The following is a 19,086-nucleotide window of genomic DNA, read 5'->3' as shown; positions in this document are numbered from 1 at the left end:
CCTTTCTTTTATATCCTCATCTCTCCAGTCACTAGGTGTAATGATTTCAGTATCTTATACAAAATGCATGCTTCACTTTAACTGCTATGTTAAAGCCATCTTACTTCCTGGTCCAACTACCCTATATATTTAGTGTGTTAATGAGCACAAATTTATTAGCTCCAGTGCAAAATGAATTAATCTCTCAGTTTCTTAAATATTTAGAGATAACTATTCAATCAAGATGTGGTGGAAAAATCATTCTCCTGACAATGCTATTGTCTGGATTTTTAACCACTGTTAGGTTGATTTCTGAAAAGGTCACAGCTCCACTAAGTGCCTTGCTATTTCTTAATTTGTTTTTGTTTCTTCCCTAAGTAGATGTATACTTTAAAAAATATTATTACATTTTTCAATTCTGCATAAATCCAAGTAAATGAGAAATATTATTTTCCAGATCTGTTGATATTTATAAAAGCTTTAAAGTTTTCATTCAAACAAAATAGAAATTGGGTTTTGGTATAGTTTTTTTACTTTTGTGGGTTAGTTAATGCTGGTATTCCTCAGATAAAATGAAGGTAATATTAATCTTCATCTCTCATTTCCTAATGCCTAGAGTGAGATAAATTTGCCTTTCCTCTTAGCACTAAGGGACCTGCATGAGGTACATGGAACATTTTGAATAAGAGCAAGAATGCAAATAAGGTGTAGGAGAAAAATCAAACTCAGAGGACTTTGGGCTATGTGATTGTCTCTAGCATGGAACTTGGACTCTGAGATATTTGCATTCCTCTCCAGCACCAAAAGTGATTATTTCTTAATTAATTCAAGGTCCTATAATGCCGCGCTATGTTATGTTGACTCTCAAGATACAGGATTTAGATCTATATAGTGTTGTCACTCAGTCATGTCCGACTCTGAGATCCCATGGACTGCAGCTCGCCAGGCTCCTCTGTCTGTGGAATTTTCCAGGCAAGAATACTGGAGTGAGTAGCCATTTCCTTCTCCAAGTAATCTTCCTGACTCAGGGATCAAACTTGGGTCTCCTGCATTGCAGGTAGATTCTTTACCATTTGAGCTACCAGGAAAGCCCATAAAGTGTTGTACTGAAAACTTTTTGATGCTGTAAAATACTATATTCCTGCCTACCTGTGGCCTTGACCACTTAATTTTCCCCTTGTCTCTGATAAAGGTGTCATGGATTGGAAAAACTGCCCTTGGCACACTTTCTCTTTATCTTATCCTTGAGCTTTAATATAACCTTCTTAGAGCCCATTTCTACTTCCTTCTTTAGGGGACTTTTGCTAAGATGATAGAGGAAGTGTAGAAATACATTGGACTTGGTAGTAATTCTTAACAGTCAGCTGAGAAACCTTGAGTAAATGATTCTATTATTCAAAAAACTTGTTTATCATTTGTTTAATGGACATAAGAATGCCTTCCTTGCCTCTGTCAATAATAGTTAATGAGACTTATTGATTATATTAGTTTCCTAGGGCTGCCATAACAAATAATCACAAACTGAGAAGCTTAAAGCAACGATGCATTCTTTCCCAGTGTAGGAACCAGAAATCTGATATCAAGGTGTTAGCAGCATCACAGTCTCTTTAGAGACTCTAGAGGAGAATTCATTCTCCTCAGCTTCTACTCACTGCAGGCATTCCATGGTTGTGGCCACATGTCCACATCTGCCTCTGTGGTCACATTCTCTCTTCCTCTTCTCTGTGTTAAGTCTCCCTCTGACTTACTCTTATAAGGACACATGTTAACAAACTTTCTTATAAAGATACATGTTATTGGATTTAGGACCCATTGGGTAATCCCAGATAAACTCTTCATTTTAAGATTGCTAACTTGATTGCATCTGCAAAGATCCTTTTTCAAGTAGGGTAACATTTAGAAATTCCGAGGAAAAGGACATAAATGTGTCTCCTTGGAGGTCACCATTCAGACCACTATCCTAGACACCATCTTCAGACGTCTAAGAAAAAATTTCCTTTTATATTATCCATTTAGAAACAGTATATGCAGGGCTTCCCTGGTGGCTTAGCGTAAAGAACTCGCCTGTCAGTGCGGGAGACAGGTGTTCAATCTCTGATCCACATGCCACAGAGCAACTAAGCCCCAGCCACAACTCTCGAGCCTGTGCTCTAGAGTCCATGTACCGTAACTACTGAACCCCTTCCTCATAACAAGAGAGTAACCCACTCTTGCCACAACTAGAGAAAAGCCCACGCAGCAATGAAGACCCAGCACAGCCACCACCGCCCCCGCCCCAAACAGTGTATGTAACTTCTTAAAGAATTTTGGAATATGCTTACATTTCATAGATTGCTTTAACAAATCCTAACTTTTGTAAAGTGAAAATCATAGCCCATCCTCTGTACATTTCATCTGCCAGATGTTAATTTTGCAAATATTTATAGAATTGTAGTGCATGGTTATAGAGGAATAAGTGGGTGTTTTTTCTGTTAAAAAAAAGTGCTAATTTTTTATATATGTAATTGCAAAATGTTAACTAAACATTACCTTTGGAATTAGTCTAGGAACTTCTAAAAGAATTCAGTGATAGTTTTTCTAAAGTCAAAGTTAACCTTGGTCAATATTTTATGGTTAGATATATATACTTTATTATCAAATATTAGGAGATTTGGATGGAGAGGGAAATGGCATCCCACTCCAGTATTCTTACGTGGAAAATCCCACAGACAGAGGAGCCTGGCAGGCTACAGTCCATGTGGCCACAAACAGTCAGACATGACTGAAGCGACTTAACACACACACAGGAGATTTGGAAATGAATCAACATTCAGACACAACTGAGCAACTGAGCATGCAACATTCATATAAACATTGAGATTATTGACATCAGGTGGCATGGTGAATGATCTAATGAGAAAAAAAAAAAGGCGGGGGGGAAAGAATGACCAATGATCTAATTAGGTGACTCAGAATATCCAGTTGCATGTGGCACACGTGGTATATTGGTATGTAGAAAATTATAAAGGTACTGGAGGAGACTGGCTTCACAGAGTCTTAATTTTTATCAATTTATTACAGTCTGATTGTTTCCAACCAAACTTAGTGTTTGAAGTAAAAATACATAAATGCAGTGGAAATGCTATGATCTATGCATCATATTCCTAGATATTATACACTATATAGGCATATATCTACTATGTTGAAACCAATGGATTTGGTATCTATTGCTTTGCTAGGTTTTTAGAAATAAACAGACAAAACACAGTGCTAAGAACTTAATTAAATCTCTTGTCCATACCTACTGAGCAGAGCACCATTTTCCCTTGGTTTTGGCCTTCTTGCCATTTCCATTCCATTTGATTTGATCAAGAAAAACTGAATTAAATTTGCAAGTAAAATGACAGGAAACATTTCTCAAAAAGGCATAATATCTACTGATCTTCTTTTCATCTATTCCTTTGTCATAAACATTTGTCTGGCAAGTGCCTTCATTAACTCTGGCTCCTTGTTGCTTAGGCTTGTATGTAACAGGATGAACAATAGCTATAATTCTATGATTTCAAATAAAGGGGACCTAGACCAAAGTAAACTTTCTGCATCAGGGCAACTATAACAGATAAACTACCCTGAAACAAATAGAGAATTTAGGTTTGCCGGCTTTAACTTATCTGAAGAAAAAGACAATGTAGAGAGAAATGAGATATTTAAATAATATAAACAATAATAATGGCCACTATTGTTTTATTAAAATACAAAGAAAATGAAGGGAGGGAGGGAGGAGGGAAGGAGGAAAGAGGAAGAAAGGAAGGAATATGTATATAGAACTAATAAGTGACTATAGCATTATCTAGGTAGCCAGTCAATGAGGTCGCTAAGAATTGGACACGACTGAGCAACTTCACTTTCACTTTGCACTTTCATGCATTGGAGAAGGAAATGGCAACCCACTCGTGTTCTTGCCTGGAGAATCCCAGGGATGAGGGAGCCTGATGGGAGGCCATCTATAGGGTCGCACAGAATCGGACACGACTGAAGCGACTTATGCAGTAGCAGCAGCAGCAGCAGCAAGCCTGCTACAGCAAAATACTTCAGACTGGTGTCTTCAACAACACAGTTTTCTTACAGTCCCAGAGGATAGGAAGTCCAAGATCAAAGTGTAAGCAAGATAGGATTCATCCTGAACCCTTTTTTTTTAAACTGGTTATAGATGGTCACCATCTCCCTATACATTCTCATGACCTTTTCTTTGTTTCGTCATGGATAGAGAAAGAGCTCTCTGACATCTCTATATTCTGTAGACACCATCCTACAGGATCAGGACCCACTCTTATAAACTTCTTTAACCTTAATTACTTCCTTCATCTCACATGCTAGTAAAGTAATGCTCAAAATTTTCCAAGCCAGGTTTCAGAAATACATGAACTGTGAACTTCCAGATGTTCAAGCTTCTTTTAGAAAAGGCAGAGGAACCAGAGATCAAATTGCCAACATCCATTGCATCATTGAAAAGCCAGAGAGTTCTAGAAAAACATCTACTTCTGCTTTATGGACTATGCCAACACCTTTGACTGTGTGGATCACAAGGAACTTTGGAAAATTCTGAAAGAGATGGGAATACCCGACCACCTGACCTGCCTCTTGAGAAATATGTATGCAGGTCACGAAGCAACAGTTTGAACTGGACATGGAACAACAGACTGGTTCCAAATAGGAAAAGGAGTACGTCAAGGCTGTATATTGTCACCCTGCTTATTTAACTTATATGCAGAGTACATATGAGAAATGCTGGGCTGGAGGAAGCACAAGCTGGAATCAAGATTGCCGGGAGAAATATCAATAACCTCAGATATGCAGATGACACCACCCTTATGGCAGAAACTGAAGAACAAAAAGAGCCTCTTGATGAAAGTGAAAGAAGAGAGTGAAAAAGTTGGCTTAAAGCTCAACATTCAGAAAACAAAAATCATGGCATCTGGCCCCATCACTTCATGGGAAATAGATGGGGAAACAGTGGAAACAGTGTCAGACCTTATATTTTTGGGCTCCAAAATCACTGCAGATGGTGACTGCAGCCATGAAATGAAAAATGCTTACTCCTTGGAAGGAAAGTTATGACCAACCTAGATAGCCTATTGAAAAGCAGAGACATTACTTTGCCAACAAAGGTCTGTCTAGTCAAGGCTATGGTTTTTCCAGTGGTCATGTACGGATGTGAAAGTTGGACTGTGAAGAAAGCTGAGTGCTGAAGAATTGATGCTTTTGAACTGTGGTCTTGGAGAAGACTCTTGAAAGTCCTTTGGACTGCAAGGAGATCCAACCAGTCCATCCTAAAGGAAATCAGTCCTGGATATTCCTTGGAAGAACTGATGCTGAAGCTGAAACTCCAATATTTTGGCCACCTGATGCAAAGAGCTGACTCATTTGAAAAGACCCTGATGCTGGGAAAAATTAAAGGAGGAGAAGGGGATGACAGAGGATGAGATGCTTGGATGGCATCACTGACTCGATGGACATGAGTTTGAATAAAGTCTAGGAGTTGGTGATGGACAGGGAAGCCTGGCGTGCTGGAGTCCTTGTGTTGCAAAGAATCGGACACAACTGAGTGACTGAACCAAACTGAACTGAAGTGAACTTCCTTAAAAACTCCATCCCTGAAGACAGCCACAATGGTGCGGGTGTGGAGGGTAGAGTCAGGGTTTCAACATATGAATTCTTGAGCCACACAAGTTCAGACTATAACAAACATTTATTAACTCAGTTACTAAAGGAAATTTTTCTTATAAGGGTACTAATGTACATTTGAAGAAAGGTCATTTGATTTCCATTTCCAAATGATTCAAAGACCGAATATCAAGAATCAAGAGGAAATTCTCTCTAGAAACCAGAGAAGATACTTACTTGGATTAGGAGCCCTTTCCTGAATGTAGGACTAAGTCATCCAATTTCAACTCAGTAAAACAGAACTCTGGTGTATACCTCTTTAAATGATGGTGTTTCAGATATTTTACAGCAATGTTTCTTCCTCCCTGAGTCTTCTCTACTTGAATATAAGCATCCTCAGTTTATTGTTCATGTTACAGGATATGAGGCAGGTCCAGGGAAAGACTTGGAAACCATCAATATTTCTCTTAAATTTCCATATAAGACCCTGGCTATATATTCTTTCCAATAGCCTGAAACTGAACCTTCTCACTGATTTATTTGAACCATAATATAATCCTCTATGACAAAATAACATAAATGGAAATAAATATGAGTCCCACAAAATATGGCTAATGATTACTTGCTTATTCATTTATTCAGCAAATATTTGCTGAGTATTCATTATGCATCTTAAATTTGTTATTTGTTACTTGGAAGTTCTCTAGTTCATTTCTGTATCCCCAGTGGTCTATCATATACCCATTATGACAACATTTTTTGTGATGAGTGTTTTGATAATATTGAAAAGGTTTTTAGAAGACTATATAACTAATTTATCTGGGGAGATTGGGGATGACTAGTAAAGGAAATTTTTCCTAAAGAAGTGATATTTAAGCACAGACATAAAGATTGCCTAAATATTAATAATTCAAATTAGGGCTAAGGAGGAATAGAGAGATTATCAGGCATAAAAAAAAAAATAGCACGTACAAAAGCCCTGAAGACAGAAGATGCTTAACTCAGAAAAGAGGGCTAGAACAAAGAAAGAAAGAAGAGAGACAAGACCAAATAAATGTAGGTTAAACAATGTGACTAATGTTGTTATAAGCATCTTTGTTCTGTGCCAAGTTCCGTGCTGGGGACTGAGAGGAGAGCTGTGACAAAGGCTAGTTAGTCTCCCTCAAGGAGCTTAGAGTCTAGCAAGATAATACACAAATGAATATTATCTATTTGTCTCTATAAAGTCAAAACTATTACACAAAACTTCTAAGAACTTAATTTTAAGATGGCTGCCTTTGTTACAGCTTCTAGCAATTTCCAGTAAAATTATAACAAGTGTTCTGGAATAACACCTTGGCAAAACTAAGAATATAAGTAACTTTAAAAAAACGTATTTATTTGTTTATTTGTCTGTGCCAGGTCTTAGTTGCAGCATGTGGGATCTCTTTCCCCGACCAGGGATTGAACCTGGGCCCCCTGCCTTGGGAGCACAGAGTCCTAACCACTGGACACCAGGAAGTCCTCAAGTAGCTATTTGTATTCAAAATTATTCTGTTGTCAAAATCTGAAAGAAATTTCATACATAATGGCACAATTGCAATGGGCTATCTGAAAGCAAGCAAGTCTATGCACCTACTGTTTACCTGGTCCGTCCTTTATTTAGTGTGTCCCTTGTATCACTCAGTCAAGGAGAAAGGAGCCCAACTATACCACTACTTAGGCATATTGTCATTTTAAGTATGCCTGCTACTATTAGTCCACCTTAACACCCTTTCATGATCTTTCCTTCAATAGTTGGTCATAAACAGAAACAAATGGGTGTGGAGTATGAAGCAAGGTTCTGAAAATGGAGTCACTCATCTTCCTTGGTATAAGGCTCATAAGCAAAACATCATAAAAGGATGAGGAAACAAGAAAATCCCTAGCTGAGAAAAATACTAGGGAATATTCCACCTATTGAGAGTATCAGCGAACTAGGTGATAAGGTTTTTATGTTTCTATCTCAAGGCAACACAACTGCAGTAGATGGGTAGCAGCTGGATACTAACCTATCCAGCTGGATATTAGTCCACACTAGAGAATTTAAGAGCCTACTTTCTTCTTCAATAAATCTTGGCACAATATTGTTCTATATTTGTCAAACTCTGTAACTATATACTCACCTTCAAGAGATGTAATTTAAAAAACATCATTAGTTATGTGTCTATGGACTTGCAGCGATCATTTCATCTTTTTTGTTTCATATATTTTCCAGTTTTATAAAATGTCTGTGTTTTCTCTGATAAGTCATTATCAAGGTATTATCCTCTTACATGTGTTGTGCTCAAAAAGAAAAAAAGTGCAGTAAATATAATTCAGATAAGAAGCCATAGAATAGAGCAGGTTAAGTTTCCAAGACAACAAGATGATATAAAATGGAAATGCATCTATCTATGAAGGATTATAATGAAGGTTTTTAAATAACATAATAACTGAAGCCAAGTTTAGAGGTAGTGAACAGCTAAGTCCTTGATATGACTACTTTTCTGCTTTACATCGTTGTGAAGCAAATAAATGAAAGAAAAAATTAAATTGAAAACAAACTAGAATACACTTTTATAAACAGTATCTTCAAATAAGCACCTTCAGTTATCTTAATGCTGAAAGTCTAAAGCTATTTTCTCTTTTTTTAATATCAAGGTACAGGTGTGTACCATAATTTCTTATATTAAAAATTGTATTTGAGATTCTTGTTAGTATAGTAAGATAGGAGAAAATTCATATAGGCCTTAACCCTGTAAGTATCCCTCTAAGCACTGCTATAGCTACATCCATTAAATTTTGATTGACTGCATTTTCACTTATGTTGTCTGATATTTTTTTAAAATTTTCCTTTTGATCTCTTTATTAAGTCATTGGTTATTGAGGAATACATTGTTTAATTTCCATATATTTGTGAGTTTCCTCCAATTATTTTCTATTATTGATATCTAATTTCATTCCATTATGGTCAAAGAATGCATTTTGTATTATTTATATCCTTTTAAATTTATGGGGGTTCATTTTATGGCCTAGCCTATGATACATAATGCAGAATGCTCCATGTGTACTTAAGAAGAATATTCTGTTGTTTTGGGGTGGAGTATTCTATTAATATGTTAGGTGTAGTGGATTCATACTGTTGTTCAAATCTTCTATTGCTTATTTACTTCTGACTAGTTCTTTTATCCTTGCCTGGAAAATCCTATGGATGGAGGAGCCTGGTAGGCTGCAGTCCATGGGGTCGCTAAGAGTTGGACACGACTGAGAGATTTCACTTTCACTTTTCACTTGCATGCATTGGGGAAGGAAATGGCAACCCACTCCAGTGTTCTTGAATCCCAGGGACGGGGGAGCCTGGTGGGCTGCTGTCTATGGGGTTGCACAGAGCCGGACACGACTGAAGCAACTTAGCAGTAGCAGCAGTTGTTTTATCCATTACTGAAAGTATAATATTGGGATACCAAATCATTACTTTTGAAATCTTAGTTACTATCATATTGCTCAGCAATATGTTATGTATGCACAGTTTTATACAGTTGCTTTTTAAAAGTTAAGAAAAGAGAAAAACTATGCATTTATACTGTCTTCTATAACTACATAATTACTTCTCCTGATGTTCTTTTAGTGTGGAGTTGAATTACCATCTGGGGTTATTTGTTATTTGCTTTCAGTCTGAAGAACTTCCTTTGTTGTTTCTTTTAAGACATGTCTTCTGGTGACAAATTCCCTCAATTTTTTGTTTATCTGGGAATATCTCTATTTCATTCGTTTTGAAAGACAGTTTTGCTGAATATATGATTCTAGGTTGAAAGTTTTTGATTTGAGCATTTTAAATGTGCTAGCCTTCTTTCTTCTTGGGTCCACTGTTCTATAAAAATTCAGTTGTTAATCTTATTGAGGTTCCCTTGGAAGTGATGAGTCAACTTTCTCTTGCTTTCAGAATATTCTTCTTGTCTTTTAGTTTCAGTATTTTTTTCTGTCTCTTTGTGAGTGTCTTTGTGTTTACCTTGATTTTTGTTGGTTTCTCAATGTGGAAACTAATGTTTCCAAAAAGTTTTGAAGTTTTTCCGTCGTATTTTTTCTTTTCCTTTCTTTGTCTCCTAGTATTTTCATTGCAGGTATATTGGTGCACTTAATTTTGTCCCATATATTTCTAGGGGTCTATTCATTTTTCTTTTTTTCCCTATATAGTTCAGTTTGCAAAATTTCTATTGATCTATCTCCAAGTTCACTAATGCTTTCTTTTGCCAATTCAGATTTACAGTTTAGCTATTGTAATTTTTCATTTAGTTACTGTACTTTTCAACTCCATAGCTTCCATTAAGTTCTTTTTAAAAAATAATGTCTATCTCTTTATTTATATTCTCTACGATATGTGATTGTCATCATGCCTCCATCGTTCTTTAATGGTTTACGGTAGCTCATTGAACACATTTACAATGGTTTCTTAGAAGTCTTTGTTTAACTTGATTTTTGCTTGCTCTCATGGAGCAAACCTGCTCCCACCTGCTTCCTACCTCCCATCCCTATCCCGTTTATGGGTCATGCTTTCTTGTTTCTTTGAATGTCTTATAATCTTTTGTTGAAAACTGGACATTTTTAGAGAATATATTATAGTAACTCTGGATATTGATCCTTCAGCCAAGGGATGTTTTTGTACTTTGTCCATTTATTTGTTTAGTAACTGGCTGGATTATTTTGGTGAGGTCTGTTTTCCCTCTGCAACGTTAAGCCTCTGAAGTTTCACCTCAGGGGATCCCAGCCTTGGCTTTGCCCACAGTCCCCAGCAATGGCAGTGGTTTTGGCAGAGTTGTCTCTTTCCTTGACTACACCCACGTTGTTAAACTTCACTAGATGCCAGATGCTTTCTGCATTGGTCTTAATTCAGAAATCATCTAAATCCCTAACCCAACCAAATGTGGGCTCCTTCAGGAGGGTATTTCCCTAGTGTGTCAGAATTGTTCTGACCCAGGCTGGCTCCTCTCCAGCTCTTTTCTAGTTTCTAGGTTCTCTACTTCTCAACTGAGGCAAAACATTGAGCCAGAGGCTTTGAAGCTGAGTTGGAGACTATGCTGTTTTTCTCTGAGTGACACCTCTGCTTTAGGAGCTGGGCACTTGACATGAGGGTACAGTAGCCTCAAGTCTTTTGGGCTTGGCTCTCCCAGTGCAAAGCCACTGTCATAATTCAGGGCAAGCACAACTGAAGCCCTGTACTCCCCGTGACGTCTTGCCAAGGTAGAGCCTCTGCTGCGCAAGCAGGGGCAGCAAGGAAGAAAGGAGCCCTGCTTTGTCCACACCGACTCAGAATCTAGTCCATTAAGAGGTAGCTAGGAGCAGGGTGAGAACTGCCCTTCAACGGCTAGCTGTGGCAGGGAGGAAGCTCTGTGCTCTTGGCTGGATCAATTTGGAGTACAGTTTCCACCTCGCAGAGCTGAGAGAAGGGGTGAAGAAGCTAGCTACCAGGCTCGGTTGGAACACCATACTCAAGTCATTCCTACCAGGCTCTACTATGCTTCCTGAATAAATGTTTCTCTGTTTGGTGCCCTTCTCCAGAACTATTTCCAGAGATGTTAGTTTGCTTAAATTTTATTTTATAAATTTTATAAACTGTAATTCCAGTTCCACTGTGGAATTCCCCACATTATCATGCTCCTCATATGTATCTCTGTGTTGAGATATATTCTTATAAGTAAAAAAAAAAAAAAAAAAGTCTTAAAGGGTGACTGAAATTAAATCCAACATATAAAAGTTATGTTTTATACACTAGCAACAATGAGATGAAAATATAATATTAAAAAGGTAATAAGTACTAAAGCAACTATATATATATATAAAATACTAAGTGTAATGAAATATGTGAAAATCTCTCACAGCTAAAATAAAAACATTTTAACATATATTAAATAAAAAAACCACAGTCTTGACATAGAAGACTAAAGTTGTCAATTCTCTTAATGTATTTACATCTTAATATAATTGCAAGTAAAACTCTTACAGGAATGTTCATGGAACTTGGTAATCTGTTCTGCATTTGTCAGAGATTAGCAAATGAGCAAGAATGACTGAAATATTCCTAAAGAAGAACATAATGGGAAAAACAAACATCATGATTTATTATAAATTTTTCATACATAGAAAGCATAATATTGACACAAGATTAGAAAAACAGAGCACTGGAACATAATAGAGAGCCTAAAAGGATGAAGATATACAAAATTTTGATTTGTGAGAACTGAGAATTGAATGTCAGTGGGTAAGAGATAAATTACTCCACAATTAACCTTGGGAAAATCAATGATCAGTACAGAAAAATATTGATACCATACAATTGTTTAAATGTGAAAGGCAATATTAAGAAAAGTAATTTTTACGTAATAATAATTTAAAAAATAAGGCTAAATTACTAATCATTAAAGAGACTGATAAAATTGACTACATTGAGATTAAAATTTTAATAAAATGAAAAGGCATTATATGTTTTCAATAAATAAAGCAGAACTTTATTGAACATATTTGCAACATGCAATTTAAAAGAAATATGTATTTCCAATACCCGAATTTGAAGTATGTGAAACTGCTAATATTCAGTGGGTTTTTGGGGGTGTGAAATAATGACAATTCATTTTGACTTAATAAAATAATTAATAATAAATGTAAATACCAACTGAAAATATGGTAAAAATATTAATAGGCAAATAGGCAATTGACTTTCCCTGGAGGTAGCAGGTGAAAGTTATCATAAATGACCCATGAACTTCCTTTACTTAATCAATAATTTTCTTTATATAGAAAGAGAGCAACATATGCAGATACCAGGAATAGTAAAAGAAAAAAATGAGTTAGGTCTAAGACTCATCAATGCTTTTCTAAGTAATAAAGGAGATAGCTTTGTTCTGCAATGAGTAATACTCCTGCTGCAGTTTCTAAATTATCATTATAGATTGTTTAAAGAGAGACTATGCAAAGATAGTTTTTCATATAAATAATGTTAACCACAAAAAGACAAAAGCCTCCATTGTAATTTTATTAATTGCATCTTGAAGAACAATTCCCATCTTCTGTTTTGAACTATGGTATATGAAATCATCCACAAATATTCCTTGTACTAATTAACTGTACTCAAACTTGTCTCACACTTTCTGGAAATATAACACACACAGCTATATATTTGGTATCTGTTTTGAGATAATGTTCTCCTGCTTTTAGCTTACTGGCATTTCCTTCTGTCATGGAAATAAAGATTACTAGATCATTTGAAATATCACTGCTTACTTCCACTAGAGACCTCTTTTCACTTTTCAAATTACTAAATAATGAGACACAATCAGAAATAACTTAGAAAAAAAAATGTTAACTCAGAGTTTTTTTTCTCTCTAACTGCTTACTATCACGACACTGTAGGTCTGCATATATCTTAAACAAAGCAAAGACAAATATAATTTATACATTTATTTTAAGGAATGTCTGTCACATTTTTTGAATTTTGGTATTGGCTTCCCTGGTGGCTCAGATGGTAAAAAATCCGCCTGCAATGCAGGAGACCTGGGTTCAATCCCCGGAGGAGGGCATGGCAACCCACTGCAATAATCTTGCCTGGAGAATCCCCATGGACAGAGGAGCCTGGTGGGCTATAGTCCATGCGGTTGCAGAGTCAGACACACCTGAACAACTAAACACAGCATAGCACAGCACACTGTACTATATGGTACAGAAGATTTAACACATTTACATAAAAATCATTTGAGTGGAATATCTGTTCATGTATTTGAATATTCTAGAAATCACTGGGACATCCATGACCAGGAACTGTACAACAATGGTTTGGAATGTCTGCCTTAAAATGCAACAATGAGACAGACAAATGTTCTGGGGTCTGCAAACTTGTCAATATTTGAAAAAAATCCCACTGAAATAATCATTTTGCCCAAATAGTACTGCACACATTAATCAAAGTTACGTTTATTTGCTTTTGGCTTGAATATCAGTATGAAATAATCAGTGTTCCCATCTGAATAGCCCTCTGTCTTTCATTAAATGAAATGAGAAAAGACATATATATATATATATATGTGTGTATATATATATATATACACACACACATATACATATATAGCTACAGTTCATGACATAGGGATGAATGACAACAGAAAGTTGGGGGTGAAATTCATTTTGGGAGTAAAATTTTGAGATTCATAGGGCTACCATGGGACCAATCACTTCTCACTAGTCAGTTCTACTTTGAACTGAAGTATGCCCTTAAGTGTCCTTAAGTGTTGCTCCAGATAAACAGTATACATTTCCATATAATTTATACATGAAAAATGGATCACCTGCTCCTATGACTTCTCATTTAATTCTTATTTGTGTAACCACTACAGGTCTTCCCTACAGAATTTTAAAATATGTGGCATATCTCCTCCAATTGGCAGTAAATTGGACTTTTGTGTATCTTAATGTAAATGCTGTAGAGCATAAATAACCCTTTTTATATGAATAGGTACCTGTGGGAATCAAGTGTATTGTTTTGTATGCCATACGGTCATAAAGTCTATCTTGTAACACAAAGCTTTTCAAATATGGCTTTCAAAATGTGGGGAAATTTATAGTCTAGTTTTCATTGTCTGGATAAAGAACATTAAATTTATTTATGGGGACTTTGGGTAATTTGTGTTCTATAAAAGGACACTTGAAGATGATTTTTGCAAGAGAAATCCTTTGCATTTACAAGGTGAGGCTAAAACTCCATTAGTTTATCCTGAGGCCATTGTCATTGAACCTGTAAGGGTGTGTATGGTCCATGCCAATTGGGAAAATGGGAATAGGGAAGAAGAAGAGTTCATGAGTGGTTCAGTGAAGTTGGGATTGTCATGAGGATTGCAGAGGATTTATGAACGAGAAAAACAAGTGTTGTTCGGGCAGCCGTTTTGAAATGATGCAAACTATTTTAATTTTCATTTTTCCAGATAATTCCCTCAGCATTTTGGCAAAGCATAATGGATTCAACCGCCAGAAGCAAGAAGTCTATCTCTTACCGATCATAATCAGTGACAGTGGGAATCCTCCTCTGAGCAGCACTAGCACCCTGACCATCCGGGTCTGTGGCTGTAGCAGTGATGGCGTTGTCCAGTCTTGTAATGCTGAAGCTTATGTACTTCCGATTGGACTCAGTATGGGCGCCTTAATCGCCATATTAGCATGCATCATTTTGCTGCTAGGTATGCACTTTCTTCATAGCCTAGTGGTCACCATTTTTCCGGTTCATAAAGGACTGTAAATAAGGACAGAAAACCCTAACTCGACCTAGAAAATCCTAGTCAATATTCTTTGGAAGAAAAACTCTTTTCTACTTCTCCAAGCTTTAAGGTCACCAAGAAGGAAAAAAAGGATTGTAATAGTAAATGTCCAGTTGTAGAGAAATGTTCATTGCCTTTTTCAATTCCATCACCCGTGAAAAGATAAACTATGAATAATTGTGGTGGGAGTGGGGATGGACCTTTATGTGGTTACAACAGCAACTGTTATATAAAAAGACCTGCAGAGTTCCGATGCACACCAGTTTACTTCAAGAGGGGGCTCTCATATGTCCAAAATACTCTTTTATCTAAATAGTGTATGGGTTGGGTTGCTGAATCCATCCAATCACAAAATTTGGTGAGATAAGATAAAAGCAAACAAAAAATACCTTTTCCTCAAAATTGCATTGTTTCTCAGATACTTTTCTTGATACTAAAATAAAATTAAGATGAAGACTGCAAATTAAGAAAATGTTTTTGTAACTTTTCTGCTAAAGAATTCAATTATAAAAATGAGATTAGACAGTAAGAGGACACAAAAGGAAAGTTATTCATACATCTTATCCTGCCCTTGGAAAAAGGTTATGTCAGTTACTACCTTCCTGGTTATATCAGTTCTGCTCACCCAGTATCATGTATTGAGCATCATTTCCTTCCATATTTAATGTCATTAGCCCAAGTTTGATTTGGCTGATCTGGCTAGTTTTTTGTTTTTGTTTTTTTTCTTTTAATGTATTCCTCTCCCTTTCCTCACCTTTAGTTCTACTTTACCAGGTAGAGGAAAGCTAGCACTTTCACACAAGAGAAGAAGTTGCCCATTCAAAGCTGACATTCACCTTAATATACCACTTTGTCTGTGAATGAACATTATTTTATTGGAAACAGTCTTGAAGAACTTATTAGAAAAACACAAAACATACTCAATATAGTCTATTCAGCTCCTTTTTCTTTATAGAAGAGAGGCACGGAGTCAAAAAGTATTGAATGACCTGCTCAAGACACACAGCAAGTTACTCATGCTCTCTGTGCTGTTTCCCATTTTGCATCATTCACTCCAGAGCTCCCAGTGGTATTAAATGTACCCTTCACCATGAATAGATGCAAACTTGTTATTTTAACCCAGCTTCTTCATCACCATTCAATAAATAGAAGCAACCTAGAATAATATTCACTCAAAATTCAGTGCCCATACATCAGAAAGGTGTTTCACTTAATTCCCAAATGAATGCATGAAAGTTACATGTTCATAAGTTTTTAAATAATGCCCCTTGCTCAAAATACACAATGTGTTACTTGTGAAATTATATGTCTGTCTGGCTAATTGTTATTTTGTGTTTTTCCTACAGTCATCGTGGTGCTGTTTGTAACTCTGCGGCGACACAAAAACGAGCCACTCATTATCAAAGATGATGAAGACGTGAGAGAAAACATCATTCGTTATGATGACGAAGGAGGAGGCGAAGAAGACACAGAGGCTTTTGACATTGCAACTTTACAAAACCCAGATGGAATTAATGGATTTTTACCCCGTAAAGATATTAAACCAGATTTGCAGTTTATGCCAAGGCAAGGGCTTGCGCCAGTTCCGAACGGTGTTGATGTGGATGAATTTATAAACGTGCGGCTACATGAGGCAGATAACGATCCCACAGCCCCACCATATGACTCCATTCAGATTTATGGCTATGAAGGCCGAGGGTCTGTGGCCGGCTCCCTCAGCTCCTTGGAGTCCACCACCTCAGACTCGGACCAGAATTTTGACTACCTCAGTGACTGGGGTCCCCGCTTTAAGAGACTGGGCGAACTCTACTCTGTTGGTGAAAGTGACAAAGAAACTTGACAGTGGATTATTATAAATAAATCAAAGGGAACTGAGCATTCTGTAATATTCTAGGGTCACTCCCCTTAGATACAACCAATGTGGCTATTTGTTTTAGAGGCAAGTTTAGCACCAATCATCTATAAACTCAACTACATTTTACTGTTGAACCAAAAAGTTAATAATAAAAATTAAAAAGTATATGTTAGGAGGTTATAAATCTTGTGGAGTGTGAATTAAAGTATGTGGAGTGTCTAGAAGTCTTTGGATATTTGATATTTACCTGACCACCAGAGACAAAGTTTGGGATCCTGGCTCCTCCTTAGAGGAATGGCATATAAAGAGGAAAAAATCAAAATTAAAAAGGTGCTTTCTTAGAAAAATGGACCTGCAAGAAATTTGCTGCTGATATGTGTCTTCTGCGAGGATTTTTATAAATGCAAATGGTTTTTTCCCCTTCGCCTGTAAGGATCCTGCCACTAATGATAAAGCAATACTTGGTCTGCTGTACATTCTGACTTTTTGGAGTTTTGGGAGGCCTCCTAGATTATACGGTACGCTGACCACACATTGTACATAATTGTTGGCCCCACTCATCAGAGACGGAATAGCATCTTTAAATATTGTGTCGAGCCTTAAAATATTCATGTTTGTAATCCATTCCAGGGTGGGGACTGCCAGCTCAGTGGTGGGAGGAGAGAAATCTCATTCAAATGGGCCTGTTCTCTGGAACCAGGATTACTCTTTCCCTCCAGTTAACCTTCTCCCACAAGGACAAAGAGAAACTGTGTCACACAGTGGACTACATAAGAGGCAGATGGTTTTACTGCTAGCGCGTGAATTTATTTGTTTAATCCTCAAAATAAATATTTTATTGATGTCCATTAATGCTTTTATTTATTAAGGTTGGTAATTTATAGATTAAGGGACTATATGAAAAAAAAAACTAAATTATATCCATTAATAATCCTTTAGATTGTTTTATATAAATATATATACAATGAATGTTTAATACATGTACATTTTGATGAGCTGAGTATGGCAGGCAATATTATCAAAGGAAAGCTAATAGTCTCTTTAGAGTAGAAAATGTTATTGTGACTGGTGATGGCAGGAGCAGCATTTTCCCAGAGAAACTTTTGGACTGTTTTCTATTTTGTTCATAATCCTAGTATTTGGTGTTTTTACAACAAGCACAAACATCTAAAAGTATATTGATTCATGTGAATATTTAAACTCTAGACTTTTAGATATCTACATAACGCCCTGCCCAATAAACATGCTTCAAGTTGATTCCACTGTTTTAGAGCAGGAACTGATTTGTACATAATTTTACTGCTTCTGTTTTTAGCACTTCTCTCCCTGATCTTCATGATGATGCACAGAACGTATTAGACTCCAAAACAGAACTGCACTAGAAAATATGAGCATATTCAATTTGTAATGCAAACCTGCCATTTAGGAGTAGAAAATGTATGATAAAACTCAAGTACTACATGCAGATCATTTTAATTTTCTACTTTGCTTTAACGCAATATTGTTTATTTACTCCATGTATTGTATTCAGAGAAACTCCTGTATTGTTTCCTACTTTGTGAAATATATTTTTATAAATACCTTTGTTGTCATCACTTTTTTTTTTTTCCAATCAGATGGAAATTGACTAACAGAGTCATCAACTCTAACTAGAATTCTAGAATGTTCAACAAAACCATCCCGTGGATCACTTTTTATTTTAAGCGTCTTTATGATAAAGAACCAGAGATGAGAAATGGCTTGGTGATGATCACACAGGAAGATAACAACAGGGCCATTAAAGGAACATGGGCAGGAACATGGTATATGGTAAGGCTAGTTCAGCTCTGCTAGTTGGGGTCCTCCTGGAAACAAATGCTAAAGCGGGGTTAGGAGTAAAAGGTAAAAGAAAGGAAACAGGATTGTGCAGGGAACTTTTTCAGACAAGGATACAGATTTTAAAACGTCAAAGTGAGGAGATTAGGAAGCAGGATTTGGCAAGAGAACCTTAGACTGCAATGCAGACCTGACAAACTTTTGTCAGACAAATAGGGAGTTCTGAGGGGGTCCCGTGAGAGGAATCTCTCATCGGGTAAAAACAGCCTCCAGTTCCCCTGCCACCTCAGTCATTGGCTTGGGGTTGCCTGAGAGAAGCAGGGCTTTAGCTGGAAATCCAAAGGCACCAAATTCTGGATTTACTACATGGATTTAAAATGTTTAAATAGGGTTTCCCTGGTGGTTCAAACGGTAAAGAATCCACCTGCAATATGGGAAACCTGGGTTCCATCCCTGGCTTGGGAAGATCCCCTGGAGGAGGGCATGGCAACCCACTCC

At 36.7% G+C, this 19,086-nt stretch overlaps 1 protein-coding gene across 2 annotated transcripts in view; it reads left to right on the top strand.

The window, feature by feature from the left end:
- The window catches only part of CDH8 (cadherin 8), a 401,377-nt gene extending 383,089 nt beyond the window's left edge, over positions 1 to 18,288 (top strand). For both annotated transcript variants that reach the window (XM_055552030.1, XM_055552031.1), the window contains exons 12-13: positions 14,589 to 14,840; positions 16,265 to 18,288. In XM_055552030.1, the coding sequence (XP_055408005.1) occupies positions 14,589 to 14,840; positions 16,265 to 16,758 (746 nt within the window). In that variant the 3' untranslated portion in view covers positions 16,759 to 18,288. The remainder of the gene's footprint in view (positions 1 to 14,588; positions 14,841 to 16,264) is intronic.
- Positions 18,289 to 19,086: the final 798 nt, after the last annotated feature.

Source organism: Bubalus kerabau, chromosome 17 (assembly GCF_029407905.1).
Source record: "Bubalus kerabau isolate K-KA32 ecotype Philippines breed swamp buffalo chromosome 17, PCC_UOA_SB_1v2, whole genome shotgun sequence".
NCBI lineage: Eukaryota > Metazoa > Chordata > Mammalia > Artiodactyla > Bovidae > Bubalus > Bubalus kerabau.
This window is presented reverse-complemented; position numbering and strand designations above follow the sequence as displayed.